The 27689-nt window shown below is 43.0% G+C and overlaps 1 protein-coding gene across 1 annotated transcript; it reads right to left on the bottom strand.

Annotated features, from left to right (window-relative positions):
* E2F7 (E2F transcription factor 7) lies at positions 1-25202 on the bottom strand. Its single transcript, XM_035128547.2, has 13 exons — positions 24762-25202; positions 24047-24139; positions 19513-19791; positions 16308-16476; positions 12843-13130; positions 11710-11868; positions 10836-10973; positions 10292-10486; positions 8789-8855; positions 7193-7673; positions 5962-6202; positions 4899-5326; positions 1-3651 (listed from the first exon to the last, which is right to left on the bottom strand). Exons 2-13 carry the CDS (start codon positions 24137-24139, stop codon positions 3475-3477), a joined length of 2715 nt encoding a protein of 904 aa, XP_034984438.1. The 5' UTR covers positions 24762-25202; the 3' UTR covers positions 1-3474.
* Between the last annotated feature and the right edge of the window lie 2487 nt (positions 25203-27689).

Genomic DNA, 27689 nt, shown 5'->3' on the forward strand with positions numbered 1-27689 from the left:
TTCAGAGCTGAGGAATTATTAAATACACAGTGGCTGGCAGTTTTGCAAGAAACAAAAAGATGCAATCCCTTTTACTTTTGGCTTTACGTTTATTATTTTACAAAGATTAGGAGTTATCTAATTTAAGTATAAAAATATGCCCCCCCCCGTTCAAATAGTGTGTGCTCTTAATAGCTTTGAATGCAGAGTGTAGCAAAGAACCTAAGACAGGCAGAGAGCAATTTCTAACCAGTGAAGACCTACAAGAAATTGAGACGTTAATACCAAGATAATAAACTAGCAGTGCAATGTTACAAACATGAAGCAGCTTTACATTATCAAAAACAATACAGCTTTTTAAATACAGAAATAGCACCTTTTACAAAAGGAACTGAGATATGTAAACGTGGTATATTATTCAAGTATAAGTTATACACACACTCTCCCCCCTGCAAACGGGTTAGTGCCATAGTACCAGAGTTAAGGTTTTTTCACAAGCCCTGAAACCCTGCACAAGTCAGTGCACAAGCACTTTGCATCTGTGCAAATGAAATGCTTGCCTCTGTTGAAGCAGTTTTGCCACAGATTCTGTGAAACAGGAGTTACAGGAGTCATAAGACAAAACTCCGCATTCCGGGTCACCAGACCTGCAGGCTCCTGCTTTCATCACCAAAAGCTGCAGTTTCACACTTGCTTCTGTTTACAACCAGTCTTTTAATAGTAAAAAGGTCGGCCCCAGAAGCAAACCTTGGCCTGTTCACACACCCACTTTGGCTGCCACCAAATCCAATTCCCCTCTTGCTAGCTATATGCAGCCGCTCTCACTTCATGCTGGTGCACAGAAAATTTGAATCTAGCTGATTCTCCAGTTCATGCAACCCGAGTATCTTTAGCCTCACTCTCCTCTCCCCACCTCGCTTGCAAATGCAGCTGATGGAGGTAGTGGCAAGCCTAGTGAGCCTACAGTCTTAAACTTCCAGCCTAGGGATCAAGTGGCAGAGGTTTGCAGATGTTCGTGCCTTACACATAGCTTTTTTGCCCCAGTAGTTCTGTGATGCTGGATGTTCAAACAAGGATGCTCAAAAGAAGCTGTGGCAATAGAAGGAATCAATCACTTCACCACTTCCTATCCCGTCACCAACACAGCAAAAATATGCCCAAGAAAGCAAGTACAGTCATACCTCGGAAGTCGAACGTAATCCATTCTCGAAGTCTGTTCGACTTCCAAAACATTAGGAAACAAAGGCGTGGCTTCCGATTGGCTGCAGAATCTGGAAGTTGCAGAACCTATGTCGGACGCTTGGGTTCCAAAGAACATTTGCAAACTGGAACACTCACTTCCAGGTTTGCAGTGTTCGGGAGCCAAAATGTTCAAGTCACAAGGCATTCAACTTCCGAAGTACTACTGTATTGGCTACTGAATGTATAAGTTCTATTGATCATGAAAAAACAAGACATACTGTCTTTTAATGTTTTAGAATCAAGAGTTTTTCATCGGCCTTAATCGCTGAGAACCACCCCTTTATTGCCACATGTAATGCCTGGAGGAGGGATTACTGTACTAATTAAGAGCAGGCACATCAGTTATCTTTATGTTAAGGGAAACAGTATCCTTTGAGCAAAAGTGGTACAAACTTGAATACAGTACACCAGTAAATCAGGCACCTGCCGCAATTATGCTTGGCAACAGTTGTTACTAAACAGTAATATTACACTTCACTTGGGAAAACTTGAATGTGGGTGAATAAAACAATGCATTGGGTAAAAGTCACAAAAACATGAAAATTCTGTAGTGTAAAAAGTTTTTTTAAGGTCCTCTTCCTTCATGTTCTTCAATCTCCTATTGTGATTGAACTAAAGAGATTTAAGAAACATTAAGTTGCACTACACTCCTTGTAAGGCTGTTATTGGTCTATTCTAACATAAATATACAATATTCCCAAATTATTTTGCAGTTCTAAAATTAATTACTTAATTTTCATAACACATTCATTATTCAAAACTAAATGAACCAAAACATATTGTCACACAAAACCATTGTTCTTTCTTAAACCTGGTGAAATGAAAGTTCAGAAAACTTTTCTGACCTCAAGAAACGTACATCATGGCTACAAAGTCATCCCTAGGTCAAAAAAGAGCCAGCCACACTATCTACCGGTATTTACTTGATTAAAAAATGAAAAATATCATGATGAATTTTCTTTTAAAATCAGCAATGAGTGTCACGTTAGTCTATGAAACTGGTGAAATAAATGCAAAAGTATGCATTGCCCAGTTAATTTGTAAAAAGTTAACCCATTTCCAGCAGCAGACTCTAAACTGACTTGTTTCCTTTCTATAGTATAAGTAAATGAAGAATGGCCCATAAATTAATGCAACGCTTTCACTGATCACGCCAAATTTTTTCTGTTTCCATGCTGGGCAACAGATCTTCTATTTTTTTCATCATCAATCCCAAACGCACCAAACCCGAAACTAAGTGTTCCGGTTTGCAAACGTTTTTTGGAAGCTGAACGTCCGACGCAGCTTCCGCTTGACTGCAGGAAGCTCCTGCAGCCAATTGGAAGCCGCAGCTTGGTTTTCGGACGTATGGCAATGTGATTGTACTGGCCAATTTGTTTTGAATGTTTCTGGATGATGCCAATAAAGGTTTTGATTGATTGATTGGTTTTCGAACGGTTTCAGGAGTTGAACGGACTCCTGGAATGGATTAAGTTTGAGAACCAAGGTACCACTGTATATTTAAACTAGGGATGAATTTCTACCATACACACTTCAGAGACTCCTTATTCTTGATGCAACCTATTACTCCCCCTACAGTGTTGGGGAAAGGCCTTTGTGTCAATTGATAACTAGCTGGTACATTTTGTGCAGAAAACAAGGACACAGAGAAACTACGAAGTTCACTAATACAAACCCCACTGAAATATTTTAAACTTCACAGTTGTTTTGGTCTTAAAGTATTTCACATGAATACATTCACTCCTACCCTAAGTTATCAGATGTCTCCGCTTTTAACAAGTGCAGGGGAAACTGTACATCAATAACATTCAAGTACTCCACAAAAGTCTGTTTTTCTGAAGTTGCAACACTTCAGTGTTGTAGCAAAGAAGCACCGGCTCCTACACTTTTTTAAAAAAAACTTAGAGGTCCCCCCTGGCCTAGCCTGCATACTTAAGCAGGATAGTGTGTTTGTAAAAGAGCATTTCCCCTATATAAGTGCTAGCCAGCTCCCCCCAGTTTTGGACTTCGGAACAGATCCTGGTAAACCTGCTCACATAACTGATCACTAATACGATTTCATAAACTCCCCAAATAGAACCTGATGCTCCCTTGTATCAGCTGGGGTGATTCACGAGGAAGAACGTCAACAGGGTAGCGGGCAAATGCACAGTGGGCAAGCGTGCCTGTTTTTAAAACCTCTTCTCTCCTTTTTATGTAATGACTGATTATTTCTGCAAAAAAAGTTTAAGGCTCTGCATCCTAAACTGCCCCTTAGTCAGAGCTGTTGCTGGAGATCTCTAATCTTCTTTGAACAGAGCTTGCTGTTCTGCTCTGGTTGCCTTCGCTTTTCCGCCATGCCACAGGGTCTTCAAGGCTGCCAGGGGTCTTGAAAAACACTTCTTGGGGTGTGGAACGCATGTTCTTAGGAGTCAGCGGGGCTGCAGAAGACTATTCGTAGGGAGAGACAAAAGCAATTCATTAGCCGTTTTCTCTCAAATCCATTTCATCTAGCTCAGAGGTTGTGGGGAAGCTGTGGCCCTTTAGTAACTGTGAGGTTACAAGTCTCATAATCTCCGACCCTTGGCTATTCCGGCTGAGGCTGTAAAGAGTTCAGCATCATTTTGAGGTTCCCTGCCTCTGCGATCACTAAAATGAGTTGCAGATTGAGGTTGAATGGAGCGAGCAATTTCTAGACGGTAGCCATGGTCTTATTACCGGTCTCTTTCCCCATTTAAAACTGTTGGTTTGTTTTGGTGGAGAAACCATGGGTGCAAGGAAGTTGGTCCCTCCTCAGCCTATTTGAATTTGACCACCATATAGAACAGAAACATTAATATTGGTATTGTATTGTAATGGAATGGTGGTGTCCCGTGTTTTTGTAAGTAATCTGTATAGTTGTATGTTTGTATGTATTTTTGTTGCGATATATGTATGTCGGTGGCTGTAATAAATAAATAAAAATACTAAAAAAAGAGAAAAGAACAGAAACCATTCAAATCTTGTATGAATGAATGAATGTATGCCACTATGAACAGTTCAGGACAACCCCTGTATTAGCAGCACTTATCCAAATATCTAATTATCCCAGCCTTTAAGAGGCTCCAGTCAAAAAAACAAAGCTGGACTCCACTCACAAGCGTTCCAGAGAATGATGGTGTTTAACATTAAAACAAGAGTGCTTAACTTTTAAGCATGCACTCAGTTGTACAGGATTGCATTAATTCGCCCTAGTTGCACGGTTCCCCATGCAATGAATTCCTTTACTGAAATCAACAAGAGAGTTACTGTGGTCTAAGGGTTAGTGTCAGATTAAGACTTGGGAGACCAGGGCTCAAATCCCCACTCAGCTATGAAACTCAAAAAAGAAAAAGATGGGATAGAAATACAATAAATACATACATAAAACCTGTGTGGGTCGTAAGGCTATGTATGTGCTGGAGCTTATTATAAAGATGCATGACTTTGCCCTGGGCGAGTGAGGGGAGGAGAATCTTAGCTTCATTTATAAACAAATGAATTAATAAATAGGAGTTGCCATTTACAAAATAATAAAATAAAACGCTTTGCAATGTTATGATCTTCAGCTGCCACAAAAGTGCCAGAGTTTTGAAATGTAAGGTGATTTGGTTTAAACAGATGCATTTTACACGCTCCCAATCTCGAGCTTCATTCACACCCAATCTTTGCATTCTCACCTGCTGGAATTTCAGGAGGGTGACTGGGTGCCCCATGCAAACCGGCGAGTCTGCTTTAACGGAGCTGCAGGCAGAGCCGAGGACGGGGCTCAGGTGTACAGCTGGCTGAATCTGCTGGTGCGGCTCCAGCGCTGGTAGCTGTGATGAATTTGGAGCGACGACTGCTGCTGGGGTCCCAATGAAAACAGGTGTTGTAGGTGCCAGGCCAGGCATACTGAAATTCACGCACGTGACATTTGGGAAGGAGCCGGCAGGAGCGGAAGAAAGTTGGCTTGTGACTGCCGGGGAGTAGATGAGAGGGAACGGTGCCAAGGCTGTAGATGGAACCATCATACAGGGAACGTTAAGCGAAGGCAAACGGCTTGAAGGCAGGTTGACGGGACCAGGAGCTTGGCTGGCAGGAAACAGGAAATTAAAGCCATTCAATCCTAAACCACAGAGGGAAGAACAGAGGCAGACATTTGCAGTTAGATGAGACAGTAACTGGCGGGATTCGCCTAGTTGGCGCCACCAGTGTAAGCCCTGTTCAAGGGCTTCTGCTTGCACAATGGCTCGTGTGTGTGTGTGTGATGAGAACCTCCAGACCAAAGTATTGGGGAAACAAGGCACTGAATTCCACCCACTGTATATCCTTTTCTCTTGAGAAAGGGCCACGGTTGGTTCATGGGCTAGAGGTTCTCCAGCTCTGCTGTAGATTACGTTGACAAACTACTGGCCCAGTGGCCATAGCAGCTGGGGCTGATGAGAGTTGGCGGACACAGCACCTGGGGCACCACCTTCCTCGCTACTCTTTCTACAGGGTATGAGTATTAAGCTTGAAAAATAAAAAAAATCTGGACAGCTTCTGCTAAGCTTTACGAAGTAGAGGAGATGACCTAGTAGACAGATAGCATGATTTCTCCATGCCATTCCAGACTTGGGGCAAGCTATGCTACAACAAAGGGGATAGGTAACAGTGAAAGGATTTAGATTTGGAAATTCTACCTGCCTAGTAATCAGTTGGCGTTTTGCATGCACCTAGTTTAAAGTATACATCAGTACCTAGTTCCCAAGAGTAGCTTACCAGCTGCATGCTGCACATAGAGATACTGTGGCAAGAAGGACTGCTTGCCATTTTCTTGAGAGACCTGTTCATTTTCCTTTGCATTTTCTTTCGAACACTTATTCCTTAATGGCTTTTCTTGCTCCCATGTTTCCAAAGATTTAGCAGCTTCTATAGCAGCAGGCACCCCTGCTTCACACTGGTCATTGGGACTGCAGTTACGATCTGAGGAAGATTCTGCATCTGTTGGCTTAGCATTCTTCTAAGAAAAACAAAAGTACAATTCATTTCATTAAATAAATACAAAACAAAACAGGTGCAGCTCTATTATGGGTCTAGGACCCTAGTACAAATTATGCCTAGCTTTGAAAAGTTAAAAATAGTTGATCAAGGGATGAATTTATCATAAAATAGCTTTTTTTATTAGGGTCCTCCCCTACCCACCAAAACCAAAAAAATCGAAATGAAGCTTTGATTTCCAATGCAGAACTGGCAGGAGTTAATTCATGCAACTAGCAAAAAATGACAAAGTAGTAAGAACCAATGAGTTGTTTCTGAAGGAGAAACAGCAAGGACTGCCACAATCTGGAACAGGAAGCTGGGTGACAATGACTTAGTGATAGCATTTTGCCCTTGCTCAGTCTGACTGATAACTTGGGAGTGATTTTGCATCCAAACCCACTCATTAAGGAATCCTTCTGCTGCAATGTCTGATTTGATTCACTGGAATGACTCATCTAGGCTTATTTGCATGGCATGTGGCAGATTGCGGAGGTGTTGGTGGACCGGTGCTTCTGAGCAAACGGTGGGGGCCAAATGGCATTTTGACTTCTTCAAGCTCTAGGAGATGTTTCGTTTATTTGCTTTCCTCTTCCAATACTGGAGGGATTGCACACAGAATCATAAGAGTTGGAAGGGACCCTAAGGAAGAGATTCCTGCAACACGCAGGAATACGCAGCTGTCCCATATAGGGATTGAACCTGCAACCTTGGTGTTATCAGCACCATGCTCTTAACAAACTGTGCAAGCCAAAAAAGTTCCTTGCCATTTATCACGTCTCTGTGATGACTTCTGCAGCACAGAGGGGAAGCAAATACCTCAAGCTTTACAGCAAACACATCAGGGGCAATGAATGCTGCCTAGTTCGCTGCAGTACACTAATTCGCCTAGGTAAGGGTCATTTCAAGTACAACCTTCCATTTCTCCTGCTGCAATCAAAAGCTGGATATTGGCCCAGTGTATTTCTCTTACCTTAGATACCACCAGTGAAATGGGACCATCGCTCTGCTCCAGACTCTGCCTTTTTGCTGTCGGTTCCTCTTCAGTGGGAGGAACACGCCACTGGGAACTCCTCTTCTGACATTTAACTAGAGACTCGGCCCCTTCTGATGGGCAGGGTGAAGCCTGGCCCTTGAGGTCCCAATTTTCCTTTTCTGGAGGACTTCCCCTTGAGAGACTCTCATGAAGACTGCCACACAGCATATACAGAGAGGGAGATGGCAAGTAAACAAAGGGTTGGTTGGAGAGCACAGTGGTTTTGCCAGCCTCTGACTTGGAAGCCGATAATGGCAGACCTTGGTCATTTATCCCATTTGATAGAGACGGCTGTAGCGTGTCTGAGCTTGCATTTGAGGAGAGGGGAGGGAAGGTGTTAAGACAATAGTCTGAGTCTCCAGGGAGAACAGAGAAAGGGGAAATGATGCCCAGGTTTCCTGCCGCTTCGAGACCTTTGCTGTAAAGACCAAGGGAGAGGTAGTTAGGCTAGAACCATGGCACATGCTATTCTTGCTCTGTTAAGAAAAACCTGATTTATTCTACTGGCTTAGGAAAGAACTAAATCACCAAAAGGTTTGCATACGTAACTGCTTCATAAACTACTTATTCCAGTTTATGATGGGAAAATCCAATGAACAAGATTAGGCCTGAGGAAGGCTTGTTGCAATTTTGTGACATGCTCTGAAGGCCTTCACACCAGAAGGGCGAGATATAAATGTTTCAATGAAAAACAAATTAAAATAAACAATCTGCTCCGTCACAAAATGGCACTGCCAATTAAAAAACAACAACCCTCCTACCACCATTGCCACAAGTTTTACTGGCCTCGCCTAGCTTCAGACACTAACTAGAACATTATATGATAAGTCACCATGTTATTACATGAGCAATTTTCTGCGCAAAAAGTAAAAGGGGTTTAAAATTTATGCTAGACTTGTAAGAGATGAGGAGAACTGACACTCTATAAAGAGCTGTGTGGCCAAGGTGCTAGCTGATCAGAGTTATTCATGACAACACTCACAATGACGAGTACTGATTTCAGGAATTTTATTTGCCTTATGAAATGAGCACTGGAGGCCAAAGAAGATTCTCAGAAAGCTGTCTCTGCCGTGTTTAAGTTTAAGATGGTGCCATGCACATTTAACTCAACTTTAAATTCACATCAAGGACCGCATCCTCGGATTTAATCCATCTCAATATTACACCTACGTTATCAGGATAAAATGGCCATTGGGTAACACAAGCTTTATTTAAATCCAGCTTCCTCTTTAGATTTGTTATTCAGTCTCTCCATGGTAGCATAGATAATTTTCGGAGGTGGCATTCATTATATTTAGGGCAACCAAAGCTTCAAATTAGAGAGCTTCAAAATGTCTAGCTTGTCTAATGAGCAATCCAACAGGAGCAGCTGCTGTAGCCCATGAAACTCTTTGTGAAACCTGCAAAGGCACAAACTGGCCTGGTCTCGTAACATATGGATGTTGCACAACAGCTATACTTGGAGGGCCGACGCTCATTTTAACGCAAACCATGGCTTTTGCAGAGTACCAAGCTTTAAAATCCACAACACACCTTGCGTCATCTTCCATCTTCTGGCAGCAAACAGATGCTAGATTTATCATTTTGGAGCAGCAGTCATCTGAAAAATGAAGGAAAAGCAGAACGCTGAATTAATTTCTGGTACCAACGGGTGATGGTTGTACTGTATGAGAAACAGCCATGCAAACACCCAATCATGTCTTCTCTTGAGAAACAACAAAAATTCACAGAGAGACACAGAGGAAGACAGGCAGCACCGTTGACGAGCGCTGTTTCAGGGACCATGTATATAGGATCTGGTAATTATTCATTTTCTAGGCTCCATCTCAGATGGGGCTGCAATGGAAGTATTGAGAGCATTCTTCGGCTACACTCCCAGTTCTTCCTTTGAAGTCACAACTTGAAGTTGCAATCACTAGACATCAGATCTCAGATGACTGTCACCCTCAAAGTATTTGCAGTAGCTTGGACACCGACGGTCCCTTCTCTAGCCTATATGAAAATACAGGTGTCCACAAATTTTGGCTGGCCATCATAGGCAGCTAAAACATCTGGTTGCCTGGATGCTTCCCCACTCGCCGCTGAGCTTGGGAATGCAGTATGACTGTGAGAACAATCATCTTCCCACACAGCTCTTTAGCATGTTCACGTTGAGCTCCTCTTCCAAAGCTAAGCATGATACAAAATCAAAGAATCATAGAATTGTGGAGTTGGAAGGGACCATGACGGTTATCTCATCCAACCCTCTGCAATGCAGGAATCTTTCGCCCAACGTGGGGCTCAGCCGCATGACCCTGAGCTTAAGAGTCTCATTCTCTACCAACTGAGCTATCCCAGGTCTAGGCCCAGCTGCACTTCAGAGATCCTTGAAGAGGCCCTGAAGAACATCACAACATAGATACACATTTCTTTTGAGCTGGGAGGGGGGTCCTGTGTAGGATTTTTCTTGAAGCTGTACCCTCCAAGTGTCTCTGAGGTTCAGTGGAATTGCAGAAACTATTTCCTCCTTCCTCTCCCAGGAATTTATGGACCCCCCAGTGAAAATGGTGGCCTGGAAAGATTTTTTTAAAAGTATTCTATAGCTTAGCCCCGATGCCTCCAACTTACACCCAAGCACAGGTTTTTTACAGTTGGAGAGAGGCAACTCTACCATTCTATTGTTCCATAGGCCAAGGTAACGCAGTACTTTCTGAGCTAGGTGCCGTGCACCAGGCAGAGATGGGCCAATTGCCGTTCTAGTAAAACCTTCAAATCACTTTATAAAGCTTGACAGTGCTGAAGTGTGAAAGTAATATAAACACGATTGTTCCAGCCAGCTCCATCTTACCAGTAACCATAAAATAATATGTTCTCTTTCCATTTAAAGGGCTTTAGTCTGCCTGTGCCAAATGCTAACAAAAGGAACGCGCTCAAAGTTTAAGCTTGCAGAAAAGGAGTTGCTTTACCCAGAAAGAGATGCACAGACGCACGGCTGTTAGCAGGAAGCTTGTTAGCAGAGCTGGTGGGTTGGAGGAGCTCAAGGCCTCCCCAAGTTACCTTGTTTCCCCCTGCGTGGGCTGCTGGGTTCTGAGCTGGCCTTCCTCCTGGCCACTTCGGAAGGCTGAGCCGTGCCAAAAGAAGCATGTCGCGAGAGCCGCTCTTTCCTGCTGGCACAGGCTTGATTGGGGACAGGTGCCGCCCCTTTCGCTTTCGTCAAAGCAGCACAGGTTGGAATCTCCATCTTTATGCCACCTAAACAGATGCATTCTTCATTAAAATCAGCTAGTCAAAAGGATGACCCGCAAGCCATGGTCAACATGAAGAAGTCCTGCCGTACCACTTGGGCAGTAAACCAGTTCCATTGACAAAGCAAGACCCTTCACAGGTGAAGCGGAACAGTTATAATCGGAAGACGCCTACTGAGGCCCCTTGAATGGCACCCTTGCAATTTTAAGGGTTGGGCTTTCTATTCTTCACATTACTCGACTCTCCTTTACAAAAATACGAGAAAACATTTCAGCCAACCTGGAGCGGGTTGGTGCTGTTAAGGCTGTAAGAAATGCATTAAGAAGAGATAATGACATAATATAAAGAATATTACCATTGTCTCCAGTGAACTCCACCGGCCCAATCCATTTGAAGGCTGGCTTACGACCTCTTTCCTCTGTTACATGCACTTTCTCAATGAGCTCAAGGCTTGTCAGGACATTGGCAATATCGTACAATCGCCGTACCTTTGCTAAAAGAAAACAAGTTTCATTATTGAACAAATGCATTACATTACATTACGTTAAGATGTAACTAACCAGGCTGAAGAACTGCTACCAGAGAACCCAGAAGTAAAATCATGAGGACTGGGTGCAAAAAATATAATGCATTTTAGGTCTTTGGGGTGGGTGGATGTGGTCTGAACTATTACTCTTGACCGGTGGATGAATTCCCTAGCAAAATTACTATGCATAAAGATTTATATCTGGAATATGAATACGCCATATTCAATAAGAAAAAACTATAAAACTAATTGTTTTATATTACAGTCCTCGAGTTCAAACTCTGGTCCTACATAAATCAATGAATTGATTTTAATCCAGCAGGATTGCAGCCTCTTTAAAATACATTCATAACCCAATCTAGGATAATAAATTTTGTTTCAGAGCTTTGTGTGCCGTTTTCATTTTAGGCAGGACCACAGGGGATCATTTTATCGTTTAGTTTTAAAAAATCTGTTTTCAGTGCACAGTGGGCAAGTAATCATTATTAATATTCATGTACACACATGCACACACTTTGCATCCTGAAAAAGCTAAGGTTTGAACTAGGCTCCTGTATCACCTGCATGACATGATGCAAGGTCATTGTGTTCCATATGAATCCCACCCCGTTAAAAAAATCTGAAAAACCAAATATGTTCCCTTGTGATGTCAATATGACTATTATTCTTTGCAGTGATAATTCACCCCAGAAACAATCCTTACTTTTAAACTTGCTGTGATCTGCTGTATCCTGGCTTTCTTCTATCAATATTTTCGCTGCTATGTCGAGAGTAACTATCTTGGTCTTGGAGACGAGGAACAGCATGACAAATTTTTGGCTCATAATCCTCAACGACTTGTCCTTTCTGCTGTTTGCAGACGCTGTATTACAAACACAACCCAAGTCTCAGCATGCTACATCTACCACAGCCAAGAAAGCGTTTTGAAGGCTTCTCAAGCAGAAAAAAAGAAAAACATTTCCTTGTTGGGAAGCACGGTTTTTTCTTTTCTTTTAATGAGCAGAAAATAATTGCCTATAGCAGATGGGCAGTTGCACTTTAACTCTCTTAAGGAAAGAAGGAAGGTCATAGCAAAGTATCTTGAAGGAGTGTGCAGAAAGCAGGACATTCTGAGGATTTTATTCTGCATATAATATAGGAGCGAAGCAGAGTGAAATCAGAAGTTAGAAGCACCAGAAGAAAAAGGATATGTAGGTTGACTTATTTTATCTATTTATAAAAGCATTTACACAGCACCATTTATAAACGGCCTCATATACCTGAAGGAGTGTCTCAACCCCCATCGTTCTGCCCGGACACTGAGATCAAGTGCTGAGGGCCTTCTGACGGTTCCCTCACTGCAAGAAGTGAAGTTACAGGGAACCAGGCAGAGGGCCTTCTCAGTAGTGGCGCCCACCCTGTGGAACGTCCTTCCATCAGATGTCAAGGAAATAAACAACTATTTGACTTTTAGAAGACATCTGAAGGCAGTCCTGTTTACTGAAGTTTGATGTTTTATTGTGTTTTTAATATTCTGTTGGGAGCCAGATGGGTGGGATATGAATACTAATTATTATTATTATTAATTATTCTTATTATTATTATTATTATTATTATTATTATTATTATTTACTGCAATATCAGGGCAGCGTTTGGGGCAACAAAAGAGGGCAAAGATGCAAGAGCTGACCCTGATATAGTTCCACCATTTGGATGAAAAGAAGTATTGTCCCCCAAAAAGATACAATCATGTTTCAATGCAGTAATTTACTTCAAAAATAAAAATAGAACACCTGTCACATGTTGATGATGGCAAGGACCTCTCTCTTATTTTGCCAGTAGCCTTTGCTAACTTACCAGATGGAAAATCTGTCTCTGAGAAGTCAAGCAACTGCCGGTCTTGGAAATCTAGAAAGGTCTCCTTTTTGTGCTCTCCAAATTTACAGTAAAGGTCTAGCTCTTTATGCTGGAAAGAAGCCATAAGTTCTTCATATTTCTGCAGCTCTCCTATTTCCTGGAGGTTTCTGAGCGTTTGACTCAAGCTGTGACGACCGTGCCAACAGTACTGATTCTTAGCCACTCGGCTAACGAGATCAAGAGACTCCAAGACATTCACTATGTCGTAAATTCGTCTACGCTCAACTCCTAGATGTGGAACAAAAAGCAAGACAAAGAGAATAAAAGCAAAACATTGCACCAAACAAAACCAAACTCCCTTTCCCGGGCACATTACAAGACAAGTCATGGTGGTATTCTACTTCCAAAACAAGGAACACAAATATGGTCTCATGTTCTACTGTTTAGCAGCCAGACAAGATATAGACACAACAGCTGTCAAAAGAGCAAAACTTTTCAGTGGCTCATTAGAGATGTGCTGTAAAGTCACATAACAGTAGAAAACTGGTCTCTTTGGGGCTACTTTCCATGTACAAGTCACAATAGAGACTTTCACATAATTCTAGCTGAAGCATTCGCATCACAGCGATGTCTCATGGTCTGCCTGGCCGTGTGTGTGTGTTAGGTAACACCAGAGGGTTAATATGGTGTCTCTGGCTTAAAAACAGTTCCCAAGCATATTGTCTTCCCTCAGCCTCAACAACTTGTTTCTGAGGGAGGCACCCCGGATACCGCTTCTGAGCAGGCCTGCATAGGACCGTGTGTTCAAAGTAACCTGTCCAGGTCCTTTGGCTCAGAGGTATCCTATAGGAGAGCGCTTTTATGGCTTATTCACAATATGGACACTGAGGTCCAACGCCGAGGGCCTTCTGACGGTTTCCTCACTGCGAGAAGTGACGTTACAGGGAACCAGGCAGAGGGCCTTCTTGGTAGTGGCACCCACCCTCCCACCAGATGTCAAAGAGAAAAACAACTACCAGACTTTTAGAAGACATCTGAAGGCAGCCCTGTTTAGGGAAGCTTTTAATTTTTGACGGACTACTGTATTTTAATATTTTGTTTGAAGCCGCCCAGAGTGGCTGTGGAAGTCCAGCCAGATGGGCGAGGTATAAATAAATTATTATTATTATTATTATTATTATTATTATTATTATTATTATTATTGATAGTAGCCTACATAGATGCTTCTGTTAAAATAAAATATCTTCGTTTGGGTGCCTCAATGTGGAAGCATTCAGCTTGAGAAGTGCTACATGAATAGTCAATCCCTACATCATCTTTTCATGTCTAGACACTCTCGTTATCATTTGAAAAAGCCAATCCTGGAATGAAAACTTTATGTAAGAAGTAGCTCATGATTGTCTATACCTAGACATTTAACTCAATTTAAAATATCAATTAGGCAGTTATTAGTTTGTCACGCAGAACAACAGAGAACAGGTTGCTGACTACCACCCAAGTGTTAAACTAAGCAGCCATTGCCACTGCTTAAGGGACAAGCAAAAGTACCCAAGCTCCTAATAACACCGCCTTCTGAGCAATTAGTATGGCAGTGATAGGAAATCTTCAAGTAGTTAGAATCCCTCCCCCCCAAAAAAAAGAGGGTAAATAATGTATAGTTACTTAGTCAAAAACAGCTTGTGGCTTTGTGGCACTTGTTACAACATTAAATGAACACAATGATCCTTAAATTTGCATCCATAAATTATCCCCGTTAACAGAAGAAATGCTACTAAACTTTAAACTGCAGTCAAGTCCTCAGAGAGAAAGAAAGTTATTTTGGTGGTAGCCAATGTGGCTCCAGATGTTTTGGACTACAATTCCCATCATCCCTGACCACTGGTCCTGATAGCTAGGGATCATGGGAGTTGTAGGCAAAACATCTGGAGGGCCGCAGGTTGGGGTTGTCTGGCATACACCAAACCCAGACAACGCAGCCTATGGTCAGGGATGATTGGACTTGTAGTCCGTAAGATCTGATGGGCACTACATTGGCTGCTCTTTAGGGTTATTCAGAGTGGATGGCAGTGCAGCGGAATGCTGATGGGGCAAGAGAAGGCCGCCTCCTTTGTATTAAAACACAGCTGCCACCCACCTCCTTCAAGTATTTATTACTACTATTCTAGGATGGACAGGCAGAAGATTTGAAACTGTTGGGCTCTGGGCGTAGTTGAGTTGCTGCTGTGATGTAGAGCTCCCTTGAATTACAGTGTTGACGTCCGCTTCAACAAGGCTTGGAATTCACCTGGGAAAGGGCATAGTACCACGAACCTGTGGTAGAGTCACCCACCCGCTATTCATGCTCCATGTGAAGATTTACAACTGGGACCAAGCAGTGTCCCTGCATCATCAGTCACAGGCTAAGCCACAGATGACACTATTAATTGGAGCTTAGGGACCTATGAAAATGGTGCTCAAGTGCAAGCAGAGAGGTGTCCCCCCCCCTTCAGCAGCAGATCTGGGGCGGCGAGGCTATAGTGAAAATGACTTAGTGCCCTGCTCAATATTTCTTGACGCTGTCACATCTCATTACATCTTCCATTAAACTTCCTTTAGCAAAAGGCTACACAAATCTGCCCTAACAACACCATGTCAAAAATCTATTTTAAGAAAATATGCTATGCAAATAGAAAGATGAAAAGTAACTTTATACATATTTATGTGAAACTGCCTTCTGTGCCAGATCAGACTATTGAGCCAAATACTGCTTTACACTCATTGGGACATAAAAAAGCTGCTTTGCCTTATACAAGATATCCCAGTGTTGCCTCTTGTAATAAGCAGTGGCTATCTAGGCTTTCCGACAGAGGTCTTCCCTATTATCTGCAACTGCTCCTTTTAACTTGAAATTACAGGAGTTGAACTTAGCAACTTCTGCCCCCAAAACACAGGCTGTTTTCTATTTCAGTCCTGAAATAATCTGCTTAGAAGCAAGACCTAGCAGCTACAATTCCAATTCTTGGAATAAATGCACTCTTCCAAGTACTTGTGTCCAGGCCATTTATTAACTAATGTAATTTACTGTATAGGCCACAGAATTTTCAGGGCAGCTCACAACAAGAAATGCATAGAATGTTACAGCCCAAATCTAGTTAAATAAAACGTATTTGGGCCCATCTGATTTTGCACCTCAGGTTTACATCCAGTAAGAAACATGGTGCTGTATAAATTAAATATCCTGTTTCAGATAATTGATAAGTAGCATCAGTGGGGAATATTTTCAGTTTCAGTCATTGAGTTTTCATGCCAAAAAAACCCCTGTACCTTCTCCCATGGAAACACCAATGAAATGCATGGGAAATTTCATGAGAGGATAGCTAATTTAAATGGGGTTTGTAAAAAGAACTGCTTGCCTTAAAGGGACTACTATCTAGTTCAACTGGAGCATTCATTCCTGCAGTCAATATTGCTTCCTTGCATACGTACCAAGACTAGAAGCCACTTCGTCCAAAGAAATTGTTGTTTTTTCTGCTGATAAAGGATAACTGGGGTAGCGGGCTAAGAACTTTTGGCAGAGCAGCCCTAAGCTTTTCTGCTTTCTGCTGGGTCTCTGCTTTTCATATTCATCCACTGTTGCATCATCTACGGTACCACACTAGAAACAAATAAAATGGGTTGTAGTTGGCTGGTTTTTTTAAAAACAACACTTTGTTATATGGCACGCCACCAGCAATACATGTTGTATTTTTAATACGTAAGACCTGGCCTTTCAGCAGAAAAACGAAATACACGCATAAGGTATTAAGCAAGTCTAGAAAGTGGAGTTGTAGATCAAGGATTGCCAAAATGGTAACCTCCAGATGTTGATTCGACTACAGCTCCCATCTTCCCTGACCATTGGCCAAGACAGCAGCATGGCAGACAGGTCTTGGACACTGGTAGCTCCTCTGACAAGCAGCACAGTACTGGGAATGTGGTGGTTTGCAAGGCAGCAAGGATAAAACTGGTCCAGTGTTGAATGTAATGAGCAACACTGCACATTAGCTTTGATGGGGAGCCTTTCCACCTATCTCTAGAGAGGTAGCATTTAAACTTTACAAAGCACCCCATACCAATTAAAAACAATTGGCCTAGGGGCATAGGAAGCTGCCTTTTACTGAGCCAAGTAGCTGGTCCATCTAGCTTTTGCCTACACTGACTGGCCGCAGCTCTCCAGGGTTTCAGAAAGGACACTCCCATCCCTACCTGGAGATGCTTCTGCATGCCAAGCAAATGCTTTGCCACTGAGCTGTAGCCTCTCTGCTGCCTGCAGGCTTACAGCCCCAAAGGCACAACAAAAGGAAAACTGGATGCAGGAGAGGGCAATTTTGAGAGAAAGATCTTTAGCAACCCCGAAGGTCAGGTTTCGTACCCCAAAAGAAAACTTTTGAAGCCTCTTACCGGTACACTATAGTGAGTTGAATTGGCCTCTACACCTAAGAGAAATCTTAAAAGATGCTGGAATGGCTCCAGTAAATAACTTTGAGGGCTGCTGCAATGCCCTGCAGTGCAACAAGTGGCCCTTAAAAGGAACATTTGTTAAAACAGCCTCAAATGCTGAAAGAAACTGCAGCTTTCATTCCCCCACCCCCTGAAGTTGAAGTTGTATTTTAAGCAATAATGTATGAAAGCGGTTCTCACTAGATTGGTTTTGGGAGTGACCATTCTCAGGAAGATTTCGGCTGCCGTAGGTAGCACTATGTTTAATGGGCCTCGCATGGTGGGGCCAGATTTTGGAATCTATGCCTTTGCATTTAAAGAATTTGCAGAAAGCATTTCTAAACAGGAACTGATTTTATCCAAGGGGAGCAAGATTAATATGGCCAATGAGTACAAGTAATCATGCTTTGAACAGGGAGTATTCAGCATTATTTGGAGAAGTTCACCAGAGGCACAATACAGCAGCTGGAGCAGAGTATACTTTAAACCACGAATAGGCAGCGTAAGGCTCATTGGATCTCCTTTGCTTTTTATTAGAACTCGAGCACAGAATGAGTCTACACCGTGAAAGATCCCTAAAATGAGATATCTAGAATTAAAGTGAAGAATATAGTGAAGCTAAACCAACTAATGTACAACCATAATGGAATACTCAAAGAAACATAAATAACTCAAAGAAACCTTAACGAGTTGCCAGCTAAAAATCTCGTTTCACTGTAAATGATCTATCAGTTTCCTCAGAAGGAAAAGGAAACTTATTGCATTTGTAAAGACTCAAGGTCACTTCTCAACAGTTCAAAATAAGGGGAGGATTTATGAACCTTAAGGAAAACTGAAAGCTCCCAGGCAGTAAGGGGTAAATTACCCAAAATAAAAAAGTCCAGTTTTGCTTGAATCCAAAGGTAAAAAAACCTACAAGAAGATTCAAAGCCAAGCAATCATAGCTTGTGGAGAAGATTCAGCAAAGGGCTATGTACTGTAAGCTCTCATAGTCTCGTTGGTACAAAGCTATTTGTGCTGCATGTCACAGGGGCTCACCGAGGGAGATCCAAGGAGCTCAGTGTGGTTGTGTGCGCAGCAGCAAGTGTATTGGCTCTGCTACCACCCTGAGCTCCCTGCACCTCACCGCTCTCGTTCTCCGTAAGCAGCAGAAACACACGGCATGGGCAGGTTGGGGCATCAGCCAGTGCCCCACCCACACTGCTCCTCTGGCTCCTGCTGCTGGAACCCGAGGATGTACCAAGCAGTCCGGTGTAAAAGACACACAGTGAGCCAAGGAATCCCTTTTCGGTACAAAAAACAAGCTCAAAGTCTAATCCATGATAATGAGCTTTCTTGATTTCGGCAGCCTAATTTCAGAGGGGGAAGTTGTACGGGCTGTCATTATGATTGTTTCATTATTATGCTGTATGTTGTTATACTTTGTATTATATTATTATTATTATTATGCTCCATAAAGTATGTTTTTAATGTTGCTGGGAGCTTTTGATAAATGGCGGAATATAAATCAATCAAACAAACAAAATTGTTACTGCTTTTGTAAAACAATTGGGAGCCAGAAATCACTGCTCTACTGCAAACTACCTAGAGATCTACCAGTGGATCCCAATCTACTACCTACACCCACTCACCCCGCTTTGAACCAGGGATGGGTCAACTCGTTGGCATATTTCTAAAAATTAGGAGAAGATGGAGAAGGGTAGAATTTTTTTTTCATATTTTATGCATACACAATGACATATTTTTAATTCATGATTCCAGTGACACAACAGCTGGTAGTCATTTATTGTGCAATGTATTTGTAACGGCAGTGAATTTTTTTTGGGGGGGTGGGGGAAGGTTTAGAAAATTAAGTATCTTGCTCGTGTCACTTGGAAAGCACAGTCTGTCTGCTCCCCCATGTATTCTTGTTTTTAAGGAAAGCTCACATTCTCTAAATCTTCCATGCTAGTAGTGAAGCAGCTGTGCAGAGGAAGTAATATGTGACAGTACAGATCAAAATGGCAGGCGAAGAGACAACAAGGGAAGTGGCACTTTGGTTATGTAAGCAGAAATAGGAGAATGGCTGCGAAAAGTCAAATCAGAACAATTTGGGAGAGCTGTCCACAAATGAGATAAATGAAGAAGGCAGCTACAAATAAAACATTATTTAATTTAAACAGATAATAAATGACTAATTCAAAACAAATGTGCTGTGGAAAGTCTCTCTTACCTGCAAGGAATCGGGAAAAGCGTCATTAAATTCATTGTTCTCAATTGGCCTGAAGAGCTCCTTCTTCTTTTCTCTGTCCCGCATGTCAGGGCTAGCAGCACTAATAAGCATCTTTAGGTTAGCTGTTGGGGTCCATGGATCTGCCAGGGGCCTATCAGTCAGCTTAACAGGTGTAATTGGACTTCTCTCGGGGGTACAGGTTTTTTGCTTTGACAAATCAATGGGTTCATTTTTCATGGGAGTCTTTGGGGTCATTCTGGGTCGATCAAATATGTTTTCCTATTACGGTAGAAAGAAAAGATAGCTTTGGAGATAACTGGAAGGCAGAGAAGCAGCCAATCAATGCTGTGGTCCTATCGCACCAAGAAACAGTGGCCTGCTCAGTTACAAATGGCTCCCATAGAGATCTATGGGGAAAGGTACACAGGCTAAAATTTTATATCCAGTGCATTGCTTTACCTTAGCCATATAGGCAGGGAAATAAAGCGATGCACATTGGAAGAACTCTACTACAGTCGGACCTCGGTTCTCGAATGCCCTCCCGGAGCTTGTGTATGTCGGCTCCCGAACGATCAAAAACTGGACTTGAGTCTTCCGGTTTTTTGAACACTCTTTTGGAAGCCGGACGTCCAATGGGGCTTTTGATCGGCTGCGGGAAGCTTCGCGCTTTGGAAGTTGAACAGAGTTTTGGAACGGATTCTGTTCGACTTCCGAGGTACGACTGTATTTTACTTCCTATGTGCCCATTCAACTGCTTCAATCTGGGGAACTGGCACCATTACAGTTGCCATACAATATTATTCCACAAATGAAAGAAAATGATATTTTAATTAATACCTGCATATAGGAACTCCCTGCCTATTGACAGCAGACAAGAACCTCTTTTCGGGACCTGCTCAAAACAGGTTTTGTTTAGGTAGGTCTATCCCAACATGTAGAAGTTGGTGTGTTTCAATCTCTTGTACTGTTAATGTTTTTAATTGTAAATTTTAATATTTCATGTAAGCCCTTTAGAGGCTTTATTGCACCCAAGAAGTATGTAAATTTTGTTAAATAAAAATAAATGAAATAAATATCTGTGAGCCCGACATCCCAGCCCCCACCAACGAACACTACAGTGAGGTGCTAGGATGTTTTAAGAGCAGGTTATTGCACAATCACACAGGCCCTTCCTCTAAACACGCTTCACCCAATACAATGACAGGCATTTTGTTCAAACATATTGTGCCTGAGCTAAATACCTGTCAGTCAACTAGCAAAGACCAAAATACAGTTTTATGGTCAGGGAACAATTCTCAAGGTTAGCATTGTTCCTAAGATTAGGGCTTTAATTTTTGCCATAAGATTAAATGCCCTTCATGTACTAAATGGGTGAAAAGTGGGCTGAAACCAGACAGTGGATTGGAACAACAGGGGGGGGGGAACAACTTTTTGTCCCAGACTCTGATGACCACAATATGGGGGGGGGGGATGTCCAGTTGTGTCAAATTTAAGCCTATTTACCTTGTTCATAGAACGCAGTGGAAGCCATTCACCAGCATAGGCCCTTGACATTTTCATAAACCTATCTGAAGAAGTGTGCATGCACACGAAAGCTCATACCAAAATAAAAACTTAGTTGGTCTTTAAGGTGCTACTGAAGGAATTTTTTTATTTTACTTCGATCCAGACCAACACGGCTACCTACCTGTAACATAAACCTATACAGTACAGCATACTATTTCTTGGTCACAGAAGAACATGACAGAACCTATGGAAATTACTTCTGTACATTCTGAAATCTTATATTGGTTACCAATACTTAAAATACTGGAAAAAAAACCAGTTTTTAAATTGTGCAATGCTTTCACTCTTTTATGGAAGGTATAAGAAAAATAAAAAATCCTTCCAGTAGCACCTTAGAGACCAACTAAATTTGTCATAGGTATGAGCTTTCGTGTGCATGCACACTTCTTCAGATACAAAAGCTCATACCTATGACAAACTTAGTTGGTCTCTAAGGTGCTACTGGAAGGACTTTTTATTTTTATTTTATTTTGACTACATCAGACCAACACGGCTACCTACCTGTAATAAGAAAAATACATACAGTACACACAATTTTCTTAAAAATCTCAATTAAAATCAAATTAACTGGGTTAAAAACAGTTGCCAAGTTGATGAATGCACTTGGAGAAAAATTCACATTGAAACTATACATTTCTATCCCTCAGAGTTGCCAAGGTATGATTGTACAAATCTCTGATGAAACTGTCCATTGAACAAGTATCTCATCCCTGTTCTGTGTGATACATCACACTGACTCATGTATTATTTAACCAGTGATTAAGTTCATTTGGCAGGGATTTAACAGACTCACTAATCTGGTCTAGTGCATATTTTGCTTGACTTAAATGCTGGAGACACAGGCCTGGTTCACACATCGCGGTAAAGGTTTTGTGCAACCAGGCTCCTGGAAAGCCCACAAGTCCCATTGCCTGCAAAGTTTGACTTAGCATCCCGCACAAATGCAGGTTCATGTTTCAGCTCCCTCTTCACTAACCATGTGCTGTATGGTGTCATTCAAACCCAGGCTTGTAGTTAAGGACTCTTCTCACTAAACACGAGCTGTACTGAGGAAAAGCATAACCATGGGCCCAGGTATCGATAACATGCTAAGCCAACCTTGGCCGAGCTCAGGAGTAAAAATAGACTGGGGCTGCAAGGTCCCAATAAGCTTTTTCTGGCTTACTGTGACATGCAAATGAAGCCACAGAATTCCCTCTCAAACTGTAGCCTGCTTATTCCGTCCTATAGAACTCAGTGGGAGCCACACTTTGTGAGGGCAAAATTGAGTTTTCTTTCGTACTGCGTTTCTCCTGCAAGACACCTTAGTTTCTTACTGAAACCTCCTGCTAAGTGAAGCTTTACAAGGCCGAAAAACGATTGTACTGCTCTCACTTAGGACGCTTACCTAGGTTTTCTGGTGGGAATATACCACAGCAGTCAACAGTCATATAGACTTGCATTGCCTGTTTGGTTAGCTAGCATTTAGAGATCTACTATAGATAAGCAACAATGTCAAAAGAGCCAAAAGTGATTGCGGAACTTGAAGTGATTAATACCTACAATGGCAGCATTTTTTTTAAAAAAAAATGCTTAAAAACTATTGAATCAGAGAGCAACAGATTATTTGTATTCTTAATTGAGCTTTCTTCTGGTTTCTTCACTTTTACACACACACTGCTTGTAAATTTCCAGGCCTATTGTTCCACTAGTAGCTAGACACTGCTTTTCCATATTAAAAAGCACTATTTTGAGGTGAAGGTTGTGCTTCCCCCCCCCCTTAGATAAAGTCTATAATGTGAGGTTCCAGTCAACATAGAATGTACCAGTAGCATCTCAGGAGAAGCCAATCCATTACATTGACTTGCACGCCTCATTGATACAGGAGATCTCTTGCTGTATTTTGTTTTTGCTTTAATGCAACTGCCAGGTATGTGGGTGTCCCAGTTTGAATGGAGCAGCCCTTTCTTGGAAGGAAAGCTCATCTCTGAAGCTGCCTTGGCAGGGGAGGGGGGGTATACTACTCCACTCCTCTCATTTGGTTAACAGCAGCTTCAAAATGGTCAGAAGATAAAGGGTTAAGTACCCCTCCCCCCAATGCCACTGCTCCGTTCAAATTTGGACCACTGCATTAAAGTAAAAACACTTGACATTGGAGACATTTTCCTTGCTGTGCTTTCTGTTTAATCAGGAGCACCTCTTCAGGTTTACTGTTTCATATCTGAAACCAGGTATCGATCCATTTTGCTCAGTGAGAGCACTAGTAGGATACAGGACTTCACCCCTTTCACAGGTATAAGAGTCTGCCACAAACATCCAATCAGGAATGACAGGATTGCCCATAATCCCATGCCCATATGGCAAATGTCTTGCACAAAATCTCATTAAGAGAAAAAAACCGACTTGTTTCCTTTAAAGGGCAGGGGTGGAGAAACTGGCTTTCTGCGAAATTAGAACCAAGGGGAAGATCTTTTGCAAGTTTCGGAGAGAAGTGTCCAACAGTGAAAGAGTGATTAAATACCCTGTTTCTCATATTTTAAGACATACCCATAAAATAAGCCATAGCAGGATTTTTAAGCATTCAAGGAATATAAGCCATACCCCGAAAATAAGACATAGTGATAGGCGCAGCAGCAATGCCGGCCGCAGCAAGAGGAGGAGGAAAAAAATAAGACATCCCTTGAAAATAAGCCATAGTGTGTTTTTTTGAGGAAAAAATAAATATAAGACATGTCTTATAATATGAGAAACACGGTATGTACCGTTAATTGTTACAATTTTATTTTTTAAAATTTTATGGAGCTACTAATTATAATCATATTTAAAATGGTATTGTTTTTTCAGTCGGACATTACAGGTAGGTTTTACTACTTTAGAATATTATAAGTTGCACCATGATTTTAATAAATGAGAACACAGTTTAGAACAAAGCCTGACTGCCGTGAGCAGATTTGAAAATACCGAACTGGGTGTTTAGGCACCTGCTTACCTTTTGCGCGCTTTCCCCATCTTCATCTATAAAATCCCTTTTTCCATGTCTCGAGCTGATCAGGTCTTTTAGCGTTAAGCAGTTAATCTCCATCTGTAAAATTGAAAGTTGTACAAGAGGGTCAGCACCTTACATCATCTCCCACCTAAAAAACATAAATCAGCTTTCGGGTCCTCTTCAAACCCCAAAATAATTTGGGCAAAGCTTATGTATTAAATCGGGTATGTATTAATTTTTTTTTTAAAAAAACCAAAATAACAGAAGGATCAGATTGGGGGCCAAGGTGGCGGTGAAAAAACGTAATATTAAAATATCTTCAGATTCAGTAGAATAGGTAGAAATTGGCTTGGGGGAGGAGGTGGGTGTCCCCGAAAAGTGGGCATCTTCTGGGGGCGAATCTGTCATTTGGAAGCTCAGGGTGTTCGCCCTGGGATCGGTTACTTTTGGCGCAAAGAACCTGGAAGTGAAATCCCAGCTTTGAAACTGAAGCGGGACAGAAACTGCCCACCTCGCAGCTCAAGGCGGTGGAGCAAGACTCGCGCCCTGAGAGCGGGAGACCCCGGCCCCCCAAAAAGGTGGTCTCCCGCCCCCCGCCATGAAGCCTCTGGCTCGGTCGCCCCCTTGGTGCAGCCGCAGGGAAGAATACGACGGCACAAGCGCGGGAGACCCACCTCCCATTTTTTCCCGCCGCGCAAGGAAAGTTTAAGAAACTTACATTTTTCTCGAGTTTCCTTCCTGTCCTCTCAAAGGGACCCCTTCGCGTCAGCGCCTCCAGGCCCGCTAAAGCCGCAGCCGGGCTTGAGGATCATGGGGGTGCCTCCGATGGGGAAGAAAAAGAGCCCCCACCCCGCCCCAATGCGACGTTGACCTCCCGCGCCCTTCTTCCCTCGCTCGCGCCTGCGACGTGCCTGCACTGGCCGCTTCCCCGCAGCCCCGAGATTCCACTAGGCGCTAAAGCTTCTATTCTGGCGCCCTGCAACATATTTTTACAATCCGGCCAATCAGGCTCCCTCCGAGGGGGCGTCCCCCTGGCCTTCCCGCCAATCAGATCGAAGCCCTGGCTCGGAGAGTTTGGCGCGGCATTCGGCGCGCTCTTGTCCCAAGGTCCCGCGCTGACGCGGTGGGGGAGCCTTGGGGCTGTTTCCCCGCCGCCTCTGCCGCCCTCCTCCCACCTTGCGCCACCTGGGCCGCCCCGCCGCCGCCGCTGTCGCTAGGCAGGAGGAGCGGGCAGCTCTGGATAATGAGAGGCGGCGCAAAGGAACAGATGGGGAAAGCTGGGGGGAAACCTGATCCTAGGCGACGCTGCGAAGGGTGGCGGGAACGCTCGGCCTCCTCCCTCCCTTGCAAGTCTGCCGTTGGCAGCTCGGCCCTGCCTGGAATCGCCTAGCGATGACAGGAAGTACGGAGCTTTCCCAGGGGGAAATACAGAATAAAAAGAAGCTCCCTTTTTGTTGTTTTACTGGCAGACAAGCGTTTCTGGAAAATAGGTACATTCAGACGTGCAGTTTAATAAATAAACACTTTAAATGTGCCCAGTTTGCCTGGCTGGCAAAATTTTCACGTGATTCTCACCTTTTAATGCATCAGATCAGATAAAAGCCAGGCACCCTGTGGCTAGAATGAAATGCGGCACAAAAGGAAGCCTGGATGAACCCTTCATTCAGAGCTGCTGCTTCACAAGTTAGGGATTTCCTACACACAAAAAAGTGCTCATCTGTAAGCTGGGGAGACCTGTGAGGAGGTTGCGCCACTGTGAGTACGTTCTCTACTGGAAAGCTATGACTAGCTGCGCACCTGTAGCAAGAAACCTGCTGGATCGTCCCATATTGACATGTGTGCTTATGTAGCAGCTTTGAACCGGAAAGCAATTTTATTAGGTCTCCATCCAGATGTCCCTACCAAGTACAGCAGAATGCTCATATTTTTAAAAAGAGAGAAATCAAAGTTATATGAAGTATTCAAAAAGGTAATGTTACATCTCTTTGGGGATTTTTTTATGTAGCCCCCTGTTCATGCCCAAACCTATGTGTTCCCTAAGCATTAAACCTTAAAAATCTAAGTGGTAGTGACTTAGTTATAGAGCCTGACTGCCTATTAAAGATTGAGCTGTATAACGAAGTACACTTCTGACACCCAAACCAGTAACTGGAGAACAGCATGAGGCTGCATGACCCATAAGACAAGCTGTCTGTGCCAGATCTAGAAGCAGTTTCACACACTTTGGAAACTAAGGTGCTTTTCAGTGCTGGATAGACAGCAATCTTTTTCATGACTTTGACCCAGATAATGGCAAGTATCAAGTTTAGACTAGGCAGTTTCCAAGGTTGACTTAATGCGAGTGTGAACATGGAGATGCCTTGAGAAAATAGCACATGGGCCCAACTCAGCCTCACTAACATCAGGGGCGCACAGTGACAACAGGCAGACTCATTTGTCTAAATCTTGGTCTGCCCTAACCATGTATGAAATGACTCTTGAGTAATCTGACATTGAGAGCAAAAGAGGCACGCACCACCACCACTTACATTCCTGTCTCCAAGCATTTCCAGTGGAATTTACTTCCAGTATTGGAGCTTGGTGTAGGAGAAAGATAAAAACAGGATATGGACTCTGAGGTACAGGGAGACATTAGAATCCTCACCCATGCACTTGTTTTGCTCTAAATGCAGCTTTATACAGAGCCAGTCCAATACATTTTGCTGCCTGAAAATAACAAGATGCCACTGCACTGGCAGCTGAATCTTCACTGCTGATGACATAGAGTCATAGAATCATAGAGTTGGAAGAGACCACAAGGGCCATCCAGTCCAACCCCCTGCCAAGCAGGAAACATCATCAAAGCATTTCTGACAGATGGCTGTCAAGCCTCTGCTTAAAGACCTCCAAAGAAGGAGACTCCACCCCACTCCTTGGCAGCAAAGTCCACTGTCAATAGCTCTTACTGTCAGGAAGTTCTTCCTAATGTTTAGGTGGAAGCTTCTTTCTTGAAGTTTGAATCCATTGCTCCGTGGCCGCTTCTCTGAAGCAGCAGAAAACAATCTTTCTCCCTCCTCCATATGACATCCTTTCATATATTTGAACATGGCTATCATATCACCCCTTAACCTTCTCTTCTCCAGGCTAAACATACCCAGCTCCCTAAGCCGTTTCTCATAAGGCATCGTTTCCAGGCCTTTGACCATTTTGGTTGCCCTCCTCTGGACATGACTAGGCCTGGGCGATATATCGCCCAGGACTGGTATGAGGAGCAGATCACCATGTCAGTTTCACGAAGTGCTATATCGCTGTTGAAACTGCCACAGCTCCTGAGTCCCTCTGCTAGCAGCGTTCGCTGGAGGGAGTCAAGAGTATCACTGAATGAAACCTCCATCCCACTCTGCCCTCATACGACAGAGAGGGAGAAACAAGCTGTATCAGTGAGGTGTCAATACAGCTTGTTCCTCCCTCCGCTCGACTGAGGAGTGTGCAGCTGCCCTTGCCTCGTTTGAGCAGTTAAAGCCTACAAGGCCCTACAAGCTGGCGGTGGCGCAAGGGCTCTGTGAAATTGCTCAGCTGAGGGGAGTGCAGTTGCCTGTGTCAGCTGGGGGGGGGGACGATGACGAAGACAAGCTGTATTGTCCCAGCCTGTGAGCCTGGGTGAAAC

The sequence above is a fragment of the Zootoca vivipara genome, chromosome 10 (genome assembly GCF_963506605.1).
Source record: "Zootoca vivipara chromosome 10, rZooViv1.1, whole genome shotgun sequence".
In the NCBI taxonomy this organism is placed as follows: Eukaryota; Metazoa; Chordata; class Lepidosauria; order Squamata; family Lacertidae; genus Zootoca; species Zootoca vivipara.